The 16365-nt window shown below is 38.5% G+C and overlaps 1 protein-coding gene across 5 annotated transcripts in view; it reads left to right on the top strand.

Moving 5' to 3' along the window:
- The window catches only part of LOC129703009 (adapter SH3BGRL-like), a 49821-nt gene extending 33481 nt beyond the window's left edge, over window positions 1–16340 (top strand). The window contains exons 4-12 of one of the 5 annotated variants that reach the window (XM_055645170.1): window positions 2330–2389; window positions 5347–5430; window positions 6493–6585; window positions 9139–9174; window positions 11771–11800; window positions 12067–12093; window positions 14128–14157; window positions 14564–14635; window positions 15790–16340. In XM_055645170.1, coding sequence (XP_055501145.1) covers window positions 2330–2389; window positions 5347–5430; window positions 6493–6585; window positions 9139–9174; window positions 11771–11800; window positions 12067–12093; window positions 14128–14157; window positions 14564–14590 — 387 coding nt within the window. In that variant the 3' untranslated portion in view covers window positions 14591–14635; window positions 15790–16340. The remainder of the gene's footprint in view (window positions 1–2329; window positions 2390–5346; window positions 5431–6492; window positions 6586–9138; window positions 9175–11770; window positions 11801–12066; window positions 12094–14127; window positions 14158–14563; window positions 14636–15789) is intronic. The other 4 variants (XM_055645171.1, XM_055645173.1, XM_055645172.1 and 1 more) reach the window with 4 other exon arrangements.
- Window positions 16341–16365: the final 25 nt, after the last annotated feature.

Raw genomic sequence — 16365 nt, forward strand, 5'->3', positions numbered from 1 at the left:
ATAAACTGTCAAGGGACATTGCTCAGTGGAGCATTGGCTGTTTGGATCATTCAGGGCATCTGGAATTGACTACGTACAAATGAGGATGAGCTGAATAGTTGGGGATAAGTAGTTGGAACCTTAAGGGCATTCAGCGGTGTTGGACCACAGTTGTTGTGGAGACTTAGTCTTTTACAATAACATTCTGTGTCAGATCTACAAACTTTAATTAAACCTGCAGTGCATGAAAGGTAACAGTTTGAAACATTAAAGATGACAGTTTGGGCCTTCAGGATAGACCATTGTAAGAAATGATGATTTTTCCATTCACAGTTGAAAGCTGAAAATAATGTGGCAATGATCATAAATCAATGGTTTGTGAGCATTAACAGTCATGATTCACTTGAGGTTGCACATGCTTATACATTGCTATAAGTCATTTGATTTGAAAACTGCATTAAATTCTGGGTATTATTTATTCATAATTTTAACTTCATATGTTTAATCCATTTTGGTGCATCAATGCAGAACTGTAACTTCAAATCTGGTATCATTGCATCCAAAAGAACCTGTTTAATTTATCAAAGTACACTTATGGGTTCATTCCACAAATACCCTACACATGATTACTTTAATCTTATTGACCTGCCTAGATTGTTGAGCAGGATTGGACCCAGTGTAATGTTTTGTAAACGAGCCAAAACAGTGTGTGTAAACCCAAGTACATTTAATGTTCTATAATCCCTTGCACTGGTTTGGCTGATTTTTTTTGTTTAAAAAAAACAAAAAAAAAACCTTGTGCATACTCCAGACTGACATGTATAAACTTATTGTTGATGTAATGCATATCATTAGTGTGTTCTACCCTTTCCAGCTGGGGAATTAATTTCCCAGGTTAGTGAGTAATGAAAGTTGACCCCTGGGATGGGCTAGAACAGGTGAAATGAAAAGGCAAACAAACATCTGCCATTTGTCAGATCCAGAATAAACTGACAGATGAGTGATGAGCAGGTCTCGAATTAGCTTCCTTTTACTTTGCTGTAAGAATTGCAAATCCAATTTATTCTAAGAAAAAAACACAGCCTCATGTAAACTGAAGAAGGGTTCTGACCCGAAACGTCACCTGTTCCTTTTCTCCAGCCGCCTGACCTGCTGAGTTACTCCAGCACTTTCTATCTCTCTGCAGACTTTTGTCAATTTTGTTGTTGAAAATTTTCCTCTCAACCTCTTGCGCAGTCTCAATTTTTACATGGGATGTGAGAATGGAAAAGGGAACCGCGTACTATATTTAGACCAGTGTCAGCATCAATTACTTTTGGAAGAAGCTTTCTGTAGCTCTCAGCTCAGAAGAGAAGGCTTCCCTGCACCACACTTTCCCCCTATTTTTAACTCTAACTATTTGTACAATCTCTGAGTGAGGTTAGTTTTCACACTGAAGATTCACCGTGACTTTGCAATGAGTTTGGCATTGTCTTCAACTGTTCATTTGCCATTTGGAGAAATTAATCTTTTCTATCTTTTTAGTCTGTTCTGCATATGAGCAAAGATCCAGGAGTAAAAATTGCGTTCTATTTCTACCTTGCACTGCATATTGCTGCTAATTCAGAATTAGAGGGCATTTGAACAGGAGCAAATGTTGCGCTCTATTTTTATTTTGCATTGTATACTGCTGTTAATACTTTTAAATAATGTTTTGTTAATAATCTGTGCAATATACATAAATGAATCCTTTACCTTTAGACTTTTTTGCATTTTGCCTTGGACATTATATTTCAAACACAGCTGCAACTTGCTGCCCAGATTTAGATTTATTTGGGATTATAAGAACCATAGAATAAGTAAAAAACATTTATGTAAATCAAAGATGAATAGAGGATTAGTTTTACCAATTTTTTAATTTTATGTTTGGGCAGTTAATATTAAAAATATGAACTTCTGGTTGGAAGATATGGATCAACAACCAGATTGGTTAAAGATGGAAAAGGAAGATTGTTTACCTTTTGAAATTAGCTCGATCTTGTTAACTAACTGTATATGCTTCTAATAAAAATATTTATTAAAAAAAATTTAGATATCCTGTTATTATAGATTGTTTGTACTGTACGTATGTTTTTCCTGTAGTCCTAAATGTTTTAGAATTAGTCCAATTTAAGGACTGAATGGTCACGTCAAAATTCTGAATCTTGCTGATGCTGTGACAACCTAAATCCATCTTCAATGACTGAGGACCAACACACTCAAGAACTTACTGAGTTTTCAGTTTTCCCTGTTCTTGATTTTCTCTTTGTCTAATAACAGTTAGCAAATGTATAACCTTCGGTTTCTTGTGTTTGGTTTTTCTCTGGTCCAGGAAGCTCATCAGGCTGCAATCATCCAGAATGGTGAAATTCCAGAAAATAAAGAAATCCTTGTAATTAAACATTATATTTCCTTATCCTTTTTGTTTGGTTGTGGTTTGCACTCGAACTAACTTATCCGGCTGTCAGTGAACCTGGTTAGTTTTGATGCATGTACTACATATCACTGGTTAGAGTTCTATTTCGAAGCTGCATAGTGCTTGGCTGGCAAATATTTATCTCTCAGATGACCTTAACCCACCAAAATGGAAGCTTTGTAATGTGCTTGTGATGTTTATTTTAACTGTGTATTCATCCATCTGACGCAATATTGCAGCCCTATTAATTTCTGGCTTTCACAAGCAAATGTTTGCTTACCAAGGCCATACTTAGACCCATATTATTAATTGTAATGGATATATAATATTCTTGTGTGTAGTTTAATTTGAGGTCTCACTGAGAGCACAAGCTGCCAGATGTTTATTTTTTTCATTGTCTAGTTTTGCATTGATGTTGCTTTGCTTTTCCAAGCTCGGGTTGATGTAGGATTTAAAAATACGGAGATTATTGGGTGTGTGACATTATCACCCATCTCTACCTGGACCCCCAGAGAATCGCTGTATTTCCAATTGCGAAAATCACCGTATGAGAGAGCATGTAGATTGATTGAATGGTGCTGTAGTTAAAAATAGGAATAAAAAAACTATATATAGGTGTTGGTAAAATAAGGGGTTTGCTGGAGAACTGAGTTCAAAAAATGCACTCAATTTCGGATTGCAACTACTTGCAATGTCCTGATTTTTGCAGATAAATGTTCTCAACTCTGCCCCTTGTGTGCATGTGTAGTCAAATCCAAAAGCTTCAACTTTTTACTGAGAACTATGCTTTCATTTGGGTTTCCCCAGGGAGCCAGATGTTAGAGATACAGATTAGTTTATTGTTGTATACGACTGGGATGCAATGAAATTCCTTGTTCAGACAATGCTCACTGAGTAAATAGGATACATATAATAATGATAAATACAATGAGTAGTGCGAAACAGCAAAATGATGCAAAGTTGTGGTGCAATGCAAAGTGCAAAAAATTATTCATGTAGAATAATGGAATAGCCAGAAGTAGAGGTAAGGGTACAGGGCAGCACCTTTGGGAATGGGTGTGACAAAGGTGATTGTTATATGAGTGGAGAAAGTTGAGACGTCCGAGCTTTCAAACTCCTGTACCTTCTGGAAAATAGAAGGAAGAAAGGAGAATGACCAATTCGACAGGCACTCTTGTCAATACTTCCAGCTTTCCTGATACAATGCACTGTGAAGATAGACTGAAGGAAGGAAGTGACACTCCTATGATGGACTGGACAGTGTTCGCCATTCTCTGCAGGTTTACACGGTCCAGAAGCAAACAGTTGTCATACCAGACTATGATGCGTCCTGTCAGAATATTATAGCGCATCTGTCGACATTTGAGAGATTAGCCTCAGTCCTGAGATTCCCAATCATTAGCATTGGAAAAATTGTTCTTGGATTCTGCAACGTTAGAACTTGAGCGTTCCTTTATTGATTTGCTTTTAATGAGTTATTTTATTCTCTGCATTTAAGTGCCTCTGATATTCAGAAAGCATTGCAAATTAAATTATTTAAATGGGATAATCTTTGCCAACTATCAAATCCATCTGCAGTTCCATGTGTCCATATCAAAGCTATTAGGCAGGTATCCGGGGGGGGGGGGGGGGAGACGACTTACTCCATTATGCTATTTACTTGCAACTGTAATTTAGGATACTTTGAGTCACCAAGAGATCCCTTCTCTCCAGAGAGTAGGATCATTGCAGTGGGTGGTGATTGCAGATGGCAAACGCATGCCAACAAGTTTTGGCCTGTTGATAAAGTTACTTAAAAGGCAGATCAAATCTTTGGTCAGGCAAGGAATGCTACAAATTGTGATATCAACAGATTTAAGAAAATTATTTTGCAAATGACTGGGCCTCGACCAGTAACTTGTGTCCCTTTCTGTACACTGCATTACAGGAAATTACAGGGAAGATTTTATCAGCGTGACTGTAAGTGTAGGGAATTTCATTTATGTGGAGAGAATGTAAAGACTGGGATGGTTTTCTTTAGAGAAGTGAAGATTAAAAAAAAAAATTAGTTGCTCAATTATGAGAATTGGAGGCTTGCATTTATTGGCCCATTCATGACCTTGGCTATCTTTCAATGAATTACAACTAATGGACTGCTTTTTGAAAGGCTGAAATGCCCTTTTTGATATGATGGGGTAAATTGTCACCTTTGTCATTTTTTTGGGTTATTAACGGAAAACGGAACTAAGATGAAGCACTGTGGTCTGAGATTTCTCCCTTTATCCTAGAGATTTGATAGAGTACTTAAGATTCTGAAAGGCTTGGCAGCATTGAAATCGATAACACACGATGGGAATGAAAAGAAAGATAAAATTAAATGTAGGAAAGTTAGAACAGAGCGCATGAAAATGGATTGGGGCAACGGAACTTGAAACCAAAGCATTTGATAGCCTTGGAATTCAGGTTGTCAAAGGAAGGATTAAAATGTCACAATAAAAGTGTGTTGTGATAGAACAGTTGGGTGATGTTGCATTTACGGCTCAGAGGATAATTAGCAACAGTAGCTTGGGGCCAAATAACTTGTTTCTGTGTTGGAAATACTTTGAAAATATCTGGATCTTATGTTTGTTATGTAACTGAGAAACTAGGGAAGGATTTGTTTCTTCAAATCTGGAAGTGATTGACTTTAGTCAAAACACCAGGCCACAGAAAATCTAGATGTATCAATGGAACCCAGTAGAATCTAATTATTCTCATAGCAGGTATTTGTAAAAACTGGAAAGATGCCAAAATGCATTAAAAAAAATAAATAAAATAAAATAAAAAAAAATTGGTTTGATTAACAAAAAGAAATGATCGCTCAATAATGTTGTCTTTGTCGTTCTTTGCAACATATTGGCATGGCGCAACTCTTCCCTCACCGCCATTTCTTTCTTTGGTATGCCAATGCACAGCACTTGCGTAGAGCCAGCGAAGATCAGCTTGGAGAAAATAATGAAATGTTGCATAATCACTATGAACAGTCAACAGATATAAATGTAATTATATATTTGCCTGTATAGCTCTGGGTGTACTTATATAGCATGGTTTTTTTGTGTATATGCATTATCATTTTTAACAATAATGTGTGTGTGTGTGTGTGTGTGGATAGAAGTGATGTGAGAGTTCTTAATATGAATAACTGATATCTAGCAAATGAGCAATATATTTTTTAACACAATTAACTTTCAAAGAGAAAGTTGCTTGGAGTAATAAGAAGCTTGTAAGAAACAGTTTGTCGTTATAACTAAATGCTGTACACTTAAGTCAACAAACTATTTAATTAGTGGAAGGATATTACATGGTTTTCCAAGTTTATGCAGGGTATTTTTCACTTTTAAAAATCATTGTCAGCACCATCAGACAATGTATTTTTGGTAGTATTTTACTTTCAGGAGCACATTGTGAAGATTCATACCATCAGTTGCTACATTAATTTTTCAACCTTATGTTTTATGTAAATAAAAATACATAATCCGACAATGGTGTTATTAGTTATGCCATTAACTTGTAGCCCATGACAATTAATAACAGTTTTGGCTGATTTAATGCTAAATGTCAATTCCGGTAGAATTTGTTTTTCTTTTCTTATAAAACTGGTTTGTATCTTGGAGGGAGAAAACAAATACACTGGAGAACTCGGCATTCAACTTTCACATTGTGCAGACATCAAACAATGTGATGTTCTATCAAAATAGATAAACAGTCAATAGAACTTATAGCAGAAGATGACAGGCTTAGGTTTTTCCTTCTTTCTTAGATCACAGGAAGAAACAACATTGTGCTAATCTCTCTCTTGCCTGTCTTGCATTCACGCATGTCCAGTTTCATCATTCTTTAAAACTTTCTCCTTTGTGCAGTTCATTGAATATTATTTCAGTACTGATGACTCCCACTCATGTCTCCTCTCCACCGATGCTAACAAGTGTGTATGCCCTTTGTTTTAATTTACAGCATCCGTAAACTTTCACCTTTTGTCAGAACCTCTAGAATTCGTGGATTTTGTGAAGAAAAATGTATTTGCTTTGTTTTCCTTCAAATATTGATGTTGCTGTGTGCAGGAAAACATTGGTGAGAACAAAACTGCAAAGGATGAGGAGCCTCCTCACCAAATGGTTGATCTAGAAGATGCTGAGGGAGAATCTCGCAAACCTGTAAACATTCCTCTTATTATTTTTGTGCCTTAACCACCAGTTTAATTACTAACTCAAGTCAAATTTAATTTAATTTGACATTGATCAAGAAATTACATGTCTAATAATCACTTAATAACCTTCTCATATTCATCTTCATTGCTAACTACCTAATTGAATTAAGTTACTCCACACTGGGTTAGATGGGGGACATGATGAATGGAGAAAGTGGGAAACGGAATAATCCAGCATTTGGGTATATTCCTTCCCCAACCATGAAGGTGGCCAGTCTGTATCTAATTCATTACCACAGACTGCTGCGGAGGCCAAGTCAATGGATATTTTTAAGGCAGGGATCGGCAAATTCTTATCTATATGTTGTGTAGGTGTCAGGGTTATGGGGAGAAGGCAGCAGATTGGGGTTGAGAGGGATAAATAGATCAGCCACGATTGAATGATGGAGTAGACGATGGGCCGAATGGCCTTATTCAGCTCCTATAAGTTATGAACCTGCAAATAGCAGTATTTCTAGTAATTATGGTACATTTTTCCTCTGCAGTGGAAGGATTGTGAAAGTAGGGTGGTAATTCATACTTTTCAAGATAACTACCCTTTAAGCTTGTATCAACACAATTTACGTGGTTGGTTCGGTTAAGTTTTTACTTAAAGGTGGCTTAAGGGTGTTAATAGTGGGCTTTGATAACACTGAAACATTTTGAAATATCGAATTGAATTTTTAAAAAAAGGGAAGGTGGTTTAAGATTTTCGTCAAATACTGAACATTGCTTGGTATTGTCATAGACTTCTATTAGTTGCTAATAATCATCCCAGGTATGAATAACAGTGTCTCACTGGTCATGCATGCAGACGTGTTCTCTTGCATGAACTGGGGAGTATCCACTGGTTGGAGTCCAGAGTAGGCTGGGGAAAGGGAGCAGTTCCATGTACAAGGGGAAGTGTACATTTGCAAAATGTCTGCAAATGATATTTGATGCAAGGTCAACTGTCATTGAGCCTTTCATACATTTTTGTTCCTGTTAAATTGTGAGTGGATATGGGGAAATTGAGGTTTTAAATAACAGATCAATCATTGAGCAACAGTGCAGCCTTCTGGGACAAATGAGTCAGGTTCTGTTCCTATATAGCAAATGCTTTCATCTTGTGCACTCTGCAGAGGGTGTTTATTGAGTCTTAGCCCCATTGTTCACACCCCCCCTCCACCAACCCTCATTGCATTGTATGCCAGAATTATATTGATTTGTTTATCTACATGCAAACTAATGATTACAGGAATATAATGAAAATACAATGGATTTGGTGTAGACACAAAATGCTGGCGTAACTCAGCGGGTGAGGCAGTATCTATGGAGAGAAGGAATTGGCGACGTTTCGGGTTGAGACCCTTCTTCAGACTGATGTCAGGGGAGGGGGCGGGACAAAAAAGAATGTAGGCGGAGACAGTAAGACTAGTGGGAGAATTGGGAAGGGGGAGGGGATGGAGAGAGAAACGTTAACTTCTCTAACTTCAGGCAGCCCTTGCTTTCTTGCTCCTCCCCCTTCCCAGTTCTTCCACTAATCTTACTGTCTCCGCCTACATTATTTCCTTGTCCCGCCCCCTCCCCTGACAGCAGTCTAAATAAGGGTCTCGACCCGAAACGTCGGCAATTCCTTCTCTCCATAGATGCTACCTCACCCGCTGAGTTTCCCCAGCATTTTGTGTCTACCTTCGATTTACCAGCATCTGCAGTTCTTTCTTAAACATGGAATTGGTGTAAATGGATAGTCTGTAAATTATTCTGAAGAAGTTCCCGACACTAAACGTCACCTATCCTTTTTTCTCCCGAGTTCCTGTCTGACCCGCTGAGCTACTCCAGCACCTTGTCTATCTTTGGTGTAAATTGGTACCTGATGGTATGGAATTGGTTTATTGCTCATATGTTCATAAGTTCTAGTAGTGGAATAATGCCATTCAGCCCATCAAGTCTACTGTGCCATCAATCATGGCTGATCTATCTTTCCCTCTCATGCCCATTCTCCTACCTTCACCCCCATAACCCCTGGCACCCTTACTAATCAAGAATCTGTCAATCTCTGTCTTAATAATATCCATTGGCCTGGCCTGTACAACAGTCTGTGGCAATGAATTCCACAGAATCACCACCCTCTGACTAAAGAAACTCCTTCTCGTGATGTTGCAGCTACATAGTTGGTTGGCATGAACTCGGACCAAAGGATGTGTTTCAGTACTTTGTGAATCAAGACTTTCCAATCAGAGTTGCTGATGTCAATATTAAATTATCGTTGCAGTTTGAAGGTTTTTGCTGCATTAAGATATATCGTTTGCTTTGTCAGATTTTGTAAAGTGCTTTTACAATCTGAGGTCTCTGCCATTTTAATCATGAGCAACACTAAGCACAATCTAACATGTTGATCTCGATTGTATCTCATATTCATCTCAACTAATCATATGCACTTCTAACCTTTTGATACATTTTGGAAACACGTGTTATTGAGGTTGTATTAAAAATAAATGCCTTCCATTTTAATTTATCCTTTCCAATTTCTTCCACTAAGGAGTCTCCTCCTGATGGTGAACCTGTGGAAAAAGAGGTATCTAGTCTATATTGCATGTTCTACAGTAGCAATGCAATGACAGCAAATATGTGATGATCATTGTCTGCAACTTTCCAGGGAAGAGTTAAAAAAGGAATTGGTTATGGGAGTGCTAGGACCAGTGACCATAAAGGTTTCATGGCTTTAAAGGTGGCAGGAGCAGGAGCATATCAGGAGCATTGATATGTGGAGCAGTCCCAAAGAAACAAGGCGATGGGGAAGCAGGAAGCACAGATGGCAATGATTGGAGGACTGAAGGAGTTTGGAGATTAAAACGTAGCTTGATCGGAAGATGACAAAAATCCAATTTATTTTCCCCAAGTCAGAATTTTACTTGCTAGGCAGTGCAAACAGCTCAAGATGAAAGATACCCGCTGCTGGCCAGAATGGACATAGTTCCTGTAAAGGGAAGATGAGAGAGCCATGAGGTAGGAGCTTGGAAGGCTCGTGGATTTAGCATCAAACACATAGGTCAGATCATCGGAGAAATGGGATGGTGGTGAAATTATTTTAATATTGAGGAGTAGGATGTGGCATTTTAAACATCAGTTGGAAAATTTCATTCATTCAGCAGTATTATCACAAGCAAATTGGCAGAATGCAGGTACTGGCATATCAAACTCTTTTTTTTTTTTCAAGTACTACTTCAAGAAGGCAGCCATTTTTTGGACAGGTGTGTGGTTGTGTGTGTGTGGACAGGGTTGGAATCTGTCAAGAGTTTTAGAAAGAAAAAGTAAAAAAAGGAATTGATAGCTGGGAGAGGTGACCATCCATTTTAGGTTTTATGGCTTTAAAGGTGGCAGAATACTTGTTTATTAACTTTAGCACTTTAGGAAATGGATCTTTTAACAGGATCACCCATAGCCTTCTGATTAAATCAGCTAGTTATCCCATTCCCAAAGAAAACAACTTTAGGTTTTCCTTGTATGTAAAATGCTCGGTTTTGGGCAAGATCTATGCTCCACTCTAGTTATCATACCTTCTTTATCTAGTGGGGTGACCAAAACAGTACGCGGTGCTGTAACTGGGTCCTAACTAGTTTTATACTGTTCTGGTATTATTTCCCTGCTATTGTATTCAGTCACATGGCTATATCTAAAACTTGTATATGTGTCCTTAACTGTTCTGCAAGCTCGGGTCATTTGTAGATATGCGTCTCTACACCTCTCGGTATCTTGCAGCTTATTGAGTTAACTTGCTTTGTTTAGAATTGCATTCCATAGTTTGACCAATTCGCCACAAGAAATATTTGCACAACACTTTGCATGGGATGGGTTATATTAGCAGCTTGTGCATGTGATCAGTGACAAGCGATGATGCTGTCATTTACTATTTGATTCATTGGAGGGGATGAAGGGGGTGCGAGTTTGTGTGCATCTCCCCTTTCCTCCAGCTTCCCTGACTATCCCCTGATTTTACACCACGAAGACAGCAGAGCACCTTCGGACACAGGTTAGGTTATTTTAGTTTTGTGGACCATATAACCATATAACAATTACAGCACGGAAACAGGCCATCTCGGCCCTACAAGTCCGTGCCGAACAACTTTCTTCCCTTAGTCCCACCTGCCTGCACTCATACCATAACCCTCCATTCCCTTCTCATCCATATGCCTATCCAATTTATTTTTAAATGATACCAACGAACCTGCCACCACCACTTCCACTGGAAGCTCATTCCACACCGCTACCACTCTCTGAGTAAAGAAATTCCCCCTCGTGTTACCCCTAACTTCTGTCCCTTAATTCTGAAGTCATGTCCTCTTGTTTGAATCTTCCCTATTCTCAAAGGGAAAAGCTTGTCCACATCAACTCTGTCTATCCCTCTCATAATTTTAAAGACCTCTATCAAGTCCCCCCTTAACCTTCTGCGCTCCAGAGAATAAAGACCTAACTTATTCAACCTATCTCTGACCATTTACATTTTTGCTATGGTTCAGTTGATTAAAGGAAATGTAATGGGGAAGAACTTGCAATAAAAAAAAAACATTTACTGGGATTGAAATTGGGGAAACTTTTTCTTTTTGTTCCTCATCTATAATTTATTTAACTTAGATTGCACTGTTTCCCGTTTCACACACTGGAATTACCATGGTAGAAACAAGGAACTGCAGATGCTGGTTTATACCAAAGATAAGCACAAAGTGCTGGAGTAACTTAACGTGTCAGACAGCATCCCTGGTGAAAAAGGATGGGCGACAGTTTGTGTCGGGACCCTTCATCATACTGTCAGAAGAAGGATCCTGACCCGAAACATCGTTCATTTTATTTTCTCCCGGGATGCTGCATTACTCCAACGCTTTGTGCCAGTCTTGTGAATTACCAAGGTCTCTTCCTCTTGCTTCTCTCTCCTCCACCTCTGTTCATTAACTCTTCTCCAATGCCAACTTAAATGTTAGAGTGTCTTGAATGAATCTGACTTTTTAAAGAATATACTATGAACATAGAAAATCCTTCTAGGTGACAAGTGGTAGGTAAGAAGTACATGGTAGAGTGAAATTTGCCTTTTTCATGATACAGCTCTTTCACAGCTGTATACTTACATTCTATCTTCCCTGGTTTTGTTTCTAACTTGATTATATCAATTTTACTAGGACAAGGAGGAAGAGGAGCCAGTTACAGAGGTTCGATCATTAGATTCTGAGTCCTGAGAAACCATTTTATCATCAAAATTAACACATCCACATCCACTGTAACAATTTTCATTTTCAAGCATGCCTTATTCGTGAGTTTCATCGAGTGCATCTCGAGTGCAAATGCCTTGGAGTTCTTCTCATTACATCTACACATCTTTAAAAAATTGCCTTCTCCATCATAACTAACCAAAACATTTCACCTTATTAATTGCTAATAATTCAAATATTATTCCTATTATCATTTCTTCCTTCAGGATGAAGAAGAACACCCTGTAACTGAGGTAGATCTGTTACATGCTTCATCCGTTTTTTGTCATCTCATCAATCATTCTTGTGCTGTTCCCATTCCATTGTAATATTTCAGTTGTAATCTGTCATTTTTTGAATCGGGGATAGGATGATTCCAGGAAATGTTGCCATGCAATTCGGTTTCAATTTGGGATTTTCATCCAGAGTACAAGTTCTTCAGTTCCAAACACATTGAGCTAGGGTCAGTCTGGAGTGCTTATCTGAGGTGTTGATGTCATATGATGCAGTATCAGTGCAAGCACAATATTCAATACATTGTAGGGGGTAGGGTGTTGACATGGATAGAACATTGGTTGGCAGACCGGAAGCAAAGAGTAGGAGTGAACAGGTCCTTTTCAGAATGGCAGGCAGTGGCGAATGGAGTGCCGCAAGGCTCGGTGTTGGGGCCGCAACTGTTTACCATATATATTAATGATTTGGAAGAGGGAATTAGGAGCGACACTAGCAAGTGTACGGATGACACAAAGCTGGATGGCAGTGTGAACTGTGAAGGGGATGTTAGGAGGTTGCAGGGTGACCTGGACAGGTTGAGTGAGTGGGCAGATGCGTGGCAGATACAGTATAATATAGATAAATGTGAGGTTATCCACTTTGGCGGCAAAAACAAGGGGGCAGATTATTATCTCAATGGGGTTAGGTTAGGTAAGGGGGAGGTACAGCGAGACCTGGGCATCCTTGTACACCGGTCACTGAAAGTTGGCGTGCAGGTACAGCAGGCAGTGAAGAAAGCTAATGGAATGTTGGCCTTCATAACAAGAGGATTTCAGTATAGGAGTAAAGAGGTTCTTCTGCAGCTGTATAGGGCTCTGGTGAGACCACATCTGGAGTATTGTGTACAGTTTTGGTCTCCTAATTTGAGGAAGGACATCCTTGTGATTGAGGCAGTGCAGCATAGGTTCACGAGATTGATCCCTGGGATGGCGGGACTATCATATGAGGAAAGATTTAAAAGACTAGGCTTGTATTCACTGGAGTTTAGAAGGATGAGGGGAAGGATCTTATAGAAACATATAAAATTATAAAATAACTGAACTAGCTAGATGCAGGAAAAATGTTCCCAATGTTGGGCGAGTCCAGAACCAGGGGCCACAGTCTTAGAATAAAGGGGAGGTCATTTAAGACTGAGGTGAGAAAAAACTTTTTCACCCAGAGAGTTGTGAATTTATGGAATTCCCTGCCACAGAGGGCAGTGGAGGTCAAATCGCTGGATGGATTTAAGAGAGAGTTGGATAGAGCTCTAGGGGCTAGTGGAGTCAAGGGATATGGGGAGAAGGCAGGCACGGGTTATTGATAGGGGACGATCTGCCATGATCACAATGAATGGTGGTGCTGGCTCGAAGGGCCGAATGTCCTCCTCCTGCACCTATTTTCTATGTTTGTAATAAATGCCTCTGGGTTAGATACAGGGAAAGCAAAAATCATGTAATCTGACTCGGGTAAGGTTTGGACCTACTCTGGTGGTTGGCCTGAGTTTTCATTTGATTCCAAGCTTCTACAGTACTCCCCACAGAGAACTTGTTCTTTTGACTAAAAAGTGGACATCCTTTTGGTGTGTTTAGTTTATTTATTGTCACGTGCACCGAGGTATAGTGACAAGCTTCTGTTGCGTGCGAACCAGTCAGCGGAAAGACAATACATGATCACAATTGAGCCGTCCGAGGGTCTCCAATGAGGTAGATAGTAGTTCAGGACTATCTGAACTGTGGGTCCATGAGGTGGCGGAGGGAGATGGGTGGGGCGAATGGGATGGAAAAGATTGGAGTCGTTGTTTAAGATATCACACTGCTCCACAACATGGTTTCAGTTTCCAAGTTTTCCATCCTTCATTTATTCTTTTAATATGTAATTTCATCCATCACTTTCTCATTATGGTATTATTTATTTATTCCATATTTATGTTATGGCCTATTTTTGCTTTTCTTAAGTTTTGTCTATTTTTCTCTCCCTCTCTCTTTCTCTCTCACACACTCATTACTTCCCACTCCCTCCTTCATACATCATTTTAGGACGAGGAAGATGAAGAACCAGTGACTGAGGTAGTTTTATGCAAGTCTCTGAACTCAAGCTTAACAATGACTGATGTTTAATGTATTTAATTTACTTGGGTGCTGTATAGGTATGCGACTTAATTTGTACACCTTTGCGAAGGACAGTGAATAATGATGTGCAAGCAGAAATTCCAATAACAGAAAGTTTTAGCATAGAGCGTAGGTTGAAAGATCCTTCAATTCCTTTCAATTTTAGAACACATTTTAAATATCTCAGGATAAGGCATTGTCATGATTTTGATTTTTTTAATTACTTTTTGAAAGGAAAATGGTATAAATTTTCTGCCAGACACTTGAGATATGACATGAATTATGTTGATGACCATGTTTTCTCTTAGTTACTGTTTGGGTCCCAGGAAATGTAGTCACTTATTTTCTCTTGTTTCTCAATCAGGATGAGGAGGAAGTGGATGAATCTTAAAAAAATATTTTTCCTTTTATGTGATTTCATCTGCAAGGGTTTAAGGTAACAAGAAATGTAAAACTTCGGACTAAAAATACAAAACAGTTGACATGCCTGTTGACGTTGCTGCTGTGGGCCTGAAACATAACTAGCTTCAGTGAGTGGTGTATCTCTAACATAGCTAGGCATCTGACCATGTATTTTAAGCTTTGAAGTTGACTAATCGCTAAAGCATTCTGCCTTTCTAAAATTCCAAATGCATTTAAAAGCTGTATTATAGATTAACTATTTACAGTAAGTTGCATCACATCACTGGATCACCTCTACCAGAATAAGGCATTGGGATCTAATTCATGCACGTCTGGCTGACTGTGTTTCTCACCAAATACGACTTTGATATTTATGGCATCTCTCTTTTAAAAAAAAACCAAAACACATTTATGTTGATTCTTTTACTTTAATACACTTGCGGAGCATATCATTTATCTTCTCAACCCAATGAATTTCCTGCCCTTGCCTGTAGCGACACTAATTTTCCTTTCCAAATGTTCGGTGTGTTAACTTGAGGTTTCGTGTAACGGTAAATAAACTTAACTCATTCACTTAATAATTTTCCTAAAGATTGTGTGGTGAAATGACTTGAATGTAGCTCATGGCTTTGTCCTTTCGGTTATAGTAAAACGCTGCTATTTATTATTTTCCAGAAACTGCATGTGATTATCTTTGACTGCGCAATGTTAATGTTTCTTTCTGCAGTTGAATTTTAAATTGTGATACACTGTTGATGTAATATTGTGACATTTGTGTGGAATGCAAAATCCTATGGAATGTTTTACATATTTGATACTGCATTAATTGATGCTTTAAGGCTGGAGAAATGTAGTTGATGTGTGGTAATATATGCTGGTACTCTTATAATAAATTGTACTTTGTGTGGGATATCCATTCGGAGAATGTTCCTCGCTTTTCTCATACCAGATCCAAAAACTAAGTTAATCATGTTAGATAAAGCAATCCAAAGAGATTTGGTCAGCAACTCTCAATTATTCTGTATGTTAGCTTTGAATCTCATTTTATTTCTGGGAGAATGTACAAAAATTATTTGAAGGAACTGGTGCGGAGTAAGTGGTTTCAGAACGCAGCTATTTTGGTTTCTGTACCCCAGTTTTGTTCCGTTTAATTCAACTTCTATTTTTCTTTTGTTTCTTGTTTTTTAGGAAGCAGAGGCCCTTGCAGAACGAGTGTAGGGACTTGACCCAGGAACATTGGACCACCCATGGTGATCTCAGAAAACATGTTGGCACTGCCCCCCAAAACATTTCTTCAATTGAAAGCATGGATTTCTACAGAGGCGTAGCCTTCAAACCTCCACCCCCTTTTGCAAATATTGAGCCGCAGCCAATCTTTCCCTTCCATTTTGTAGATGATTTGGATTCAATGGACTTTGCAGAAGCAAAACTTTTTTTTTTTTTGGAAGTTAATGTGAGCAGTCCCATTTCTAGGGCATGATTAAACTCTGCTTTTTATTCTGAAAATTTCCTCCTTGGGGATGCCAGTTAGAGCCTTAACTCAAAGCTTGCCTTCAAAGAGGAACTGCCAATTGCTGCAAAACTGTTTTTGTCATCTTAATTATGCCAGGTTGCCTATTTTCCTCTTTTTTTGCCAGTGTTCCTTTCGCTGAAATCAATTGCTGTGAATGATGGAAAGAGTAATTACTGATAAATGATGCAATTAATTTTTTTTTATAAAATCACTCTTTCATGATTTATTTTAGTGTTTCATTAAACAGGGGA

The sequence above is a fragment of the Leucoraja erinacea genome, chromosome 13 (genome assembly GCF_028641065.1).
Source record: "Leucoraja erinacea ecotype New England chromosome 13, Leri_hhj_1, whole genome shotgun sequence".
NCBI classification, from domain to species: domain Eukaryota; kingdom Metazoa; phylum Chordata; class Chondrichthyes; order Rajiformes; family Rajidae; genus Leucoraja; species Leucoraja erinaceus.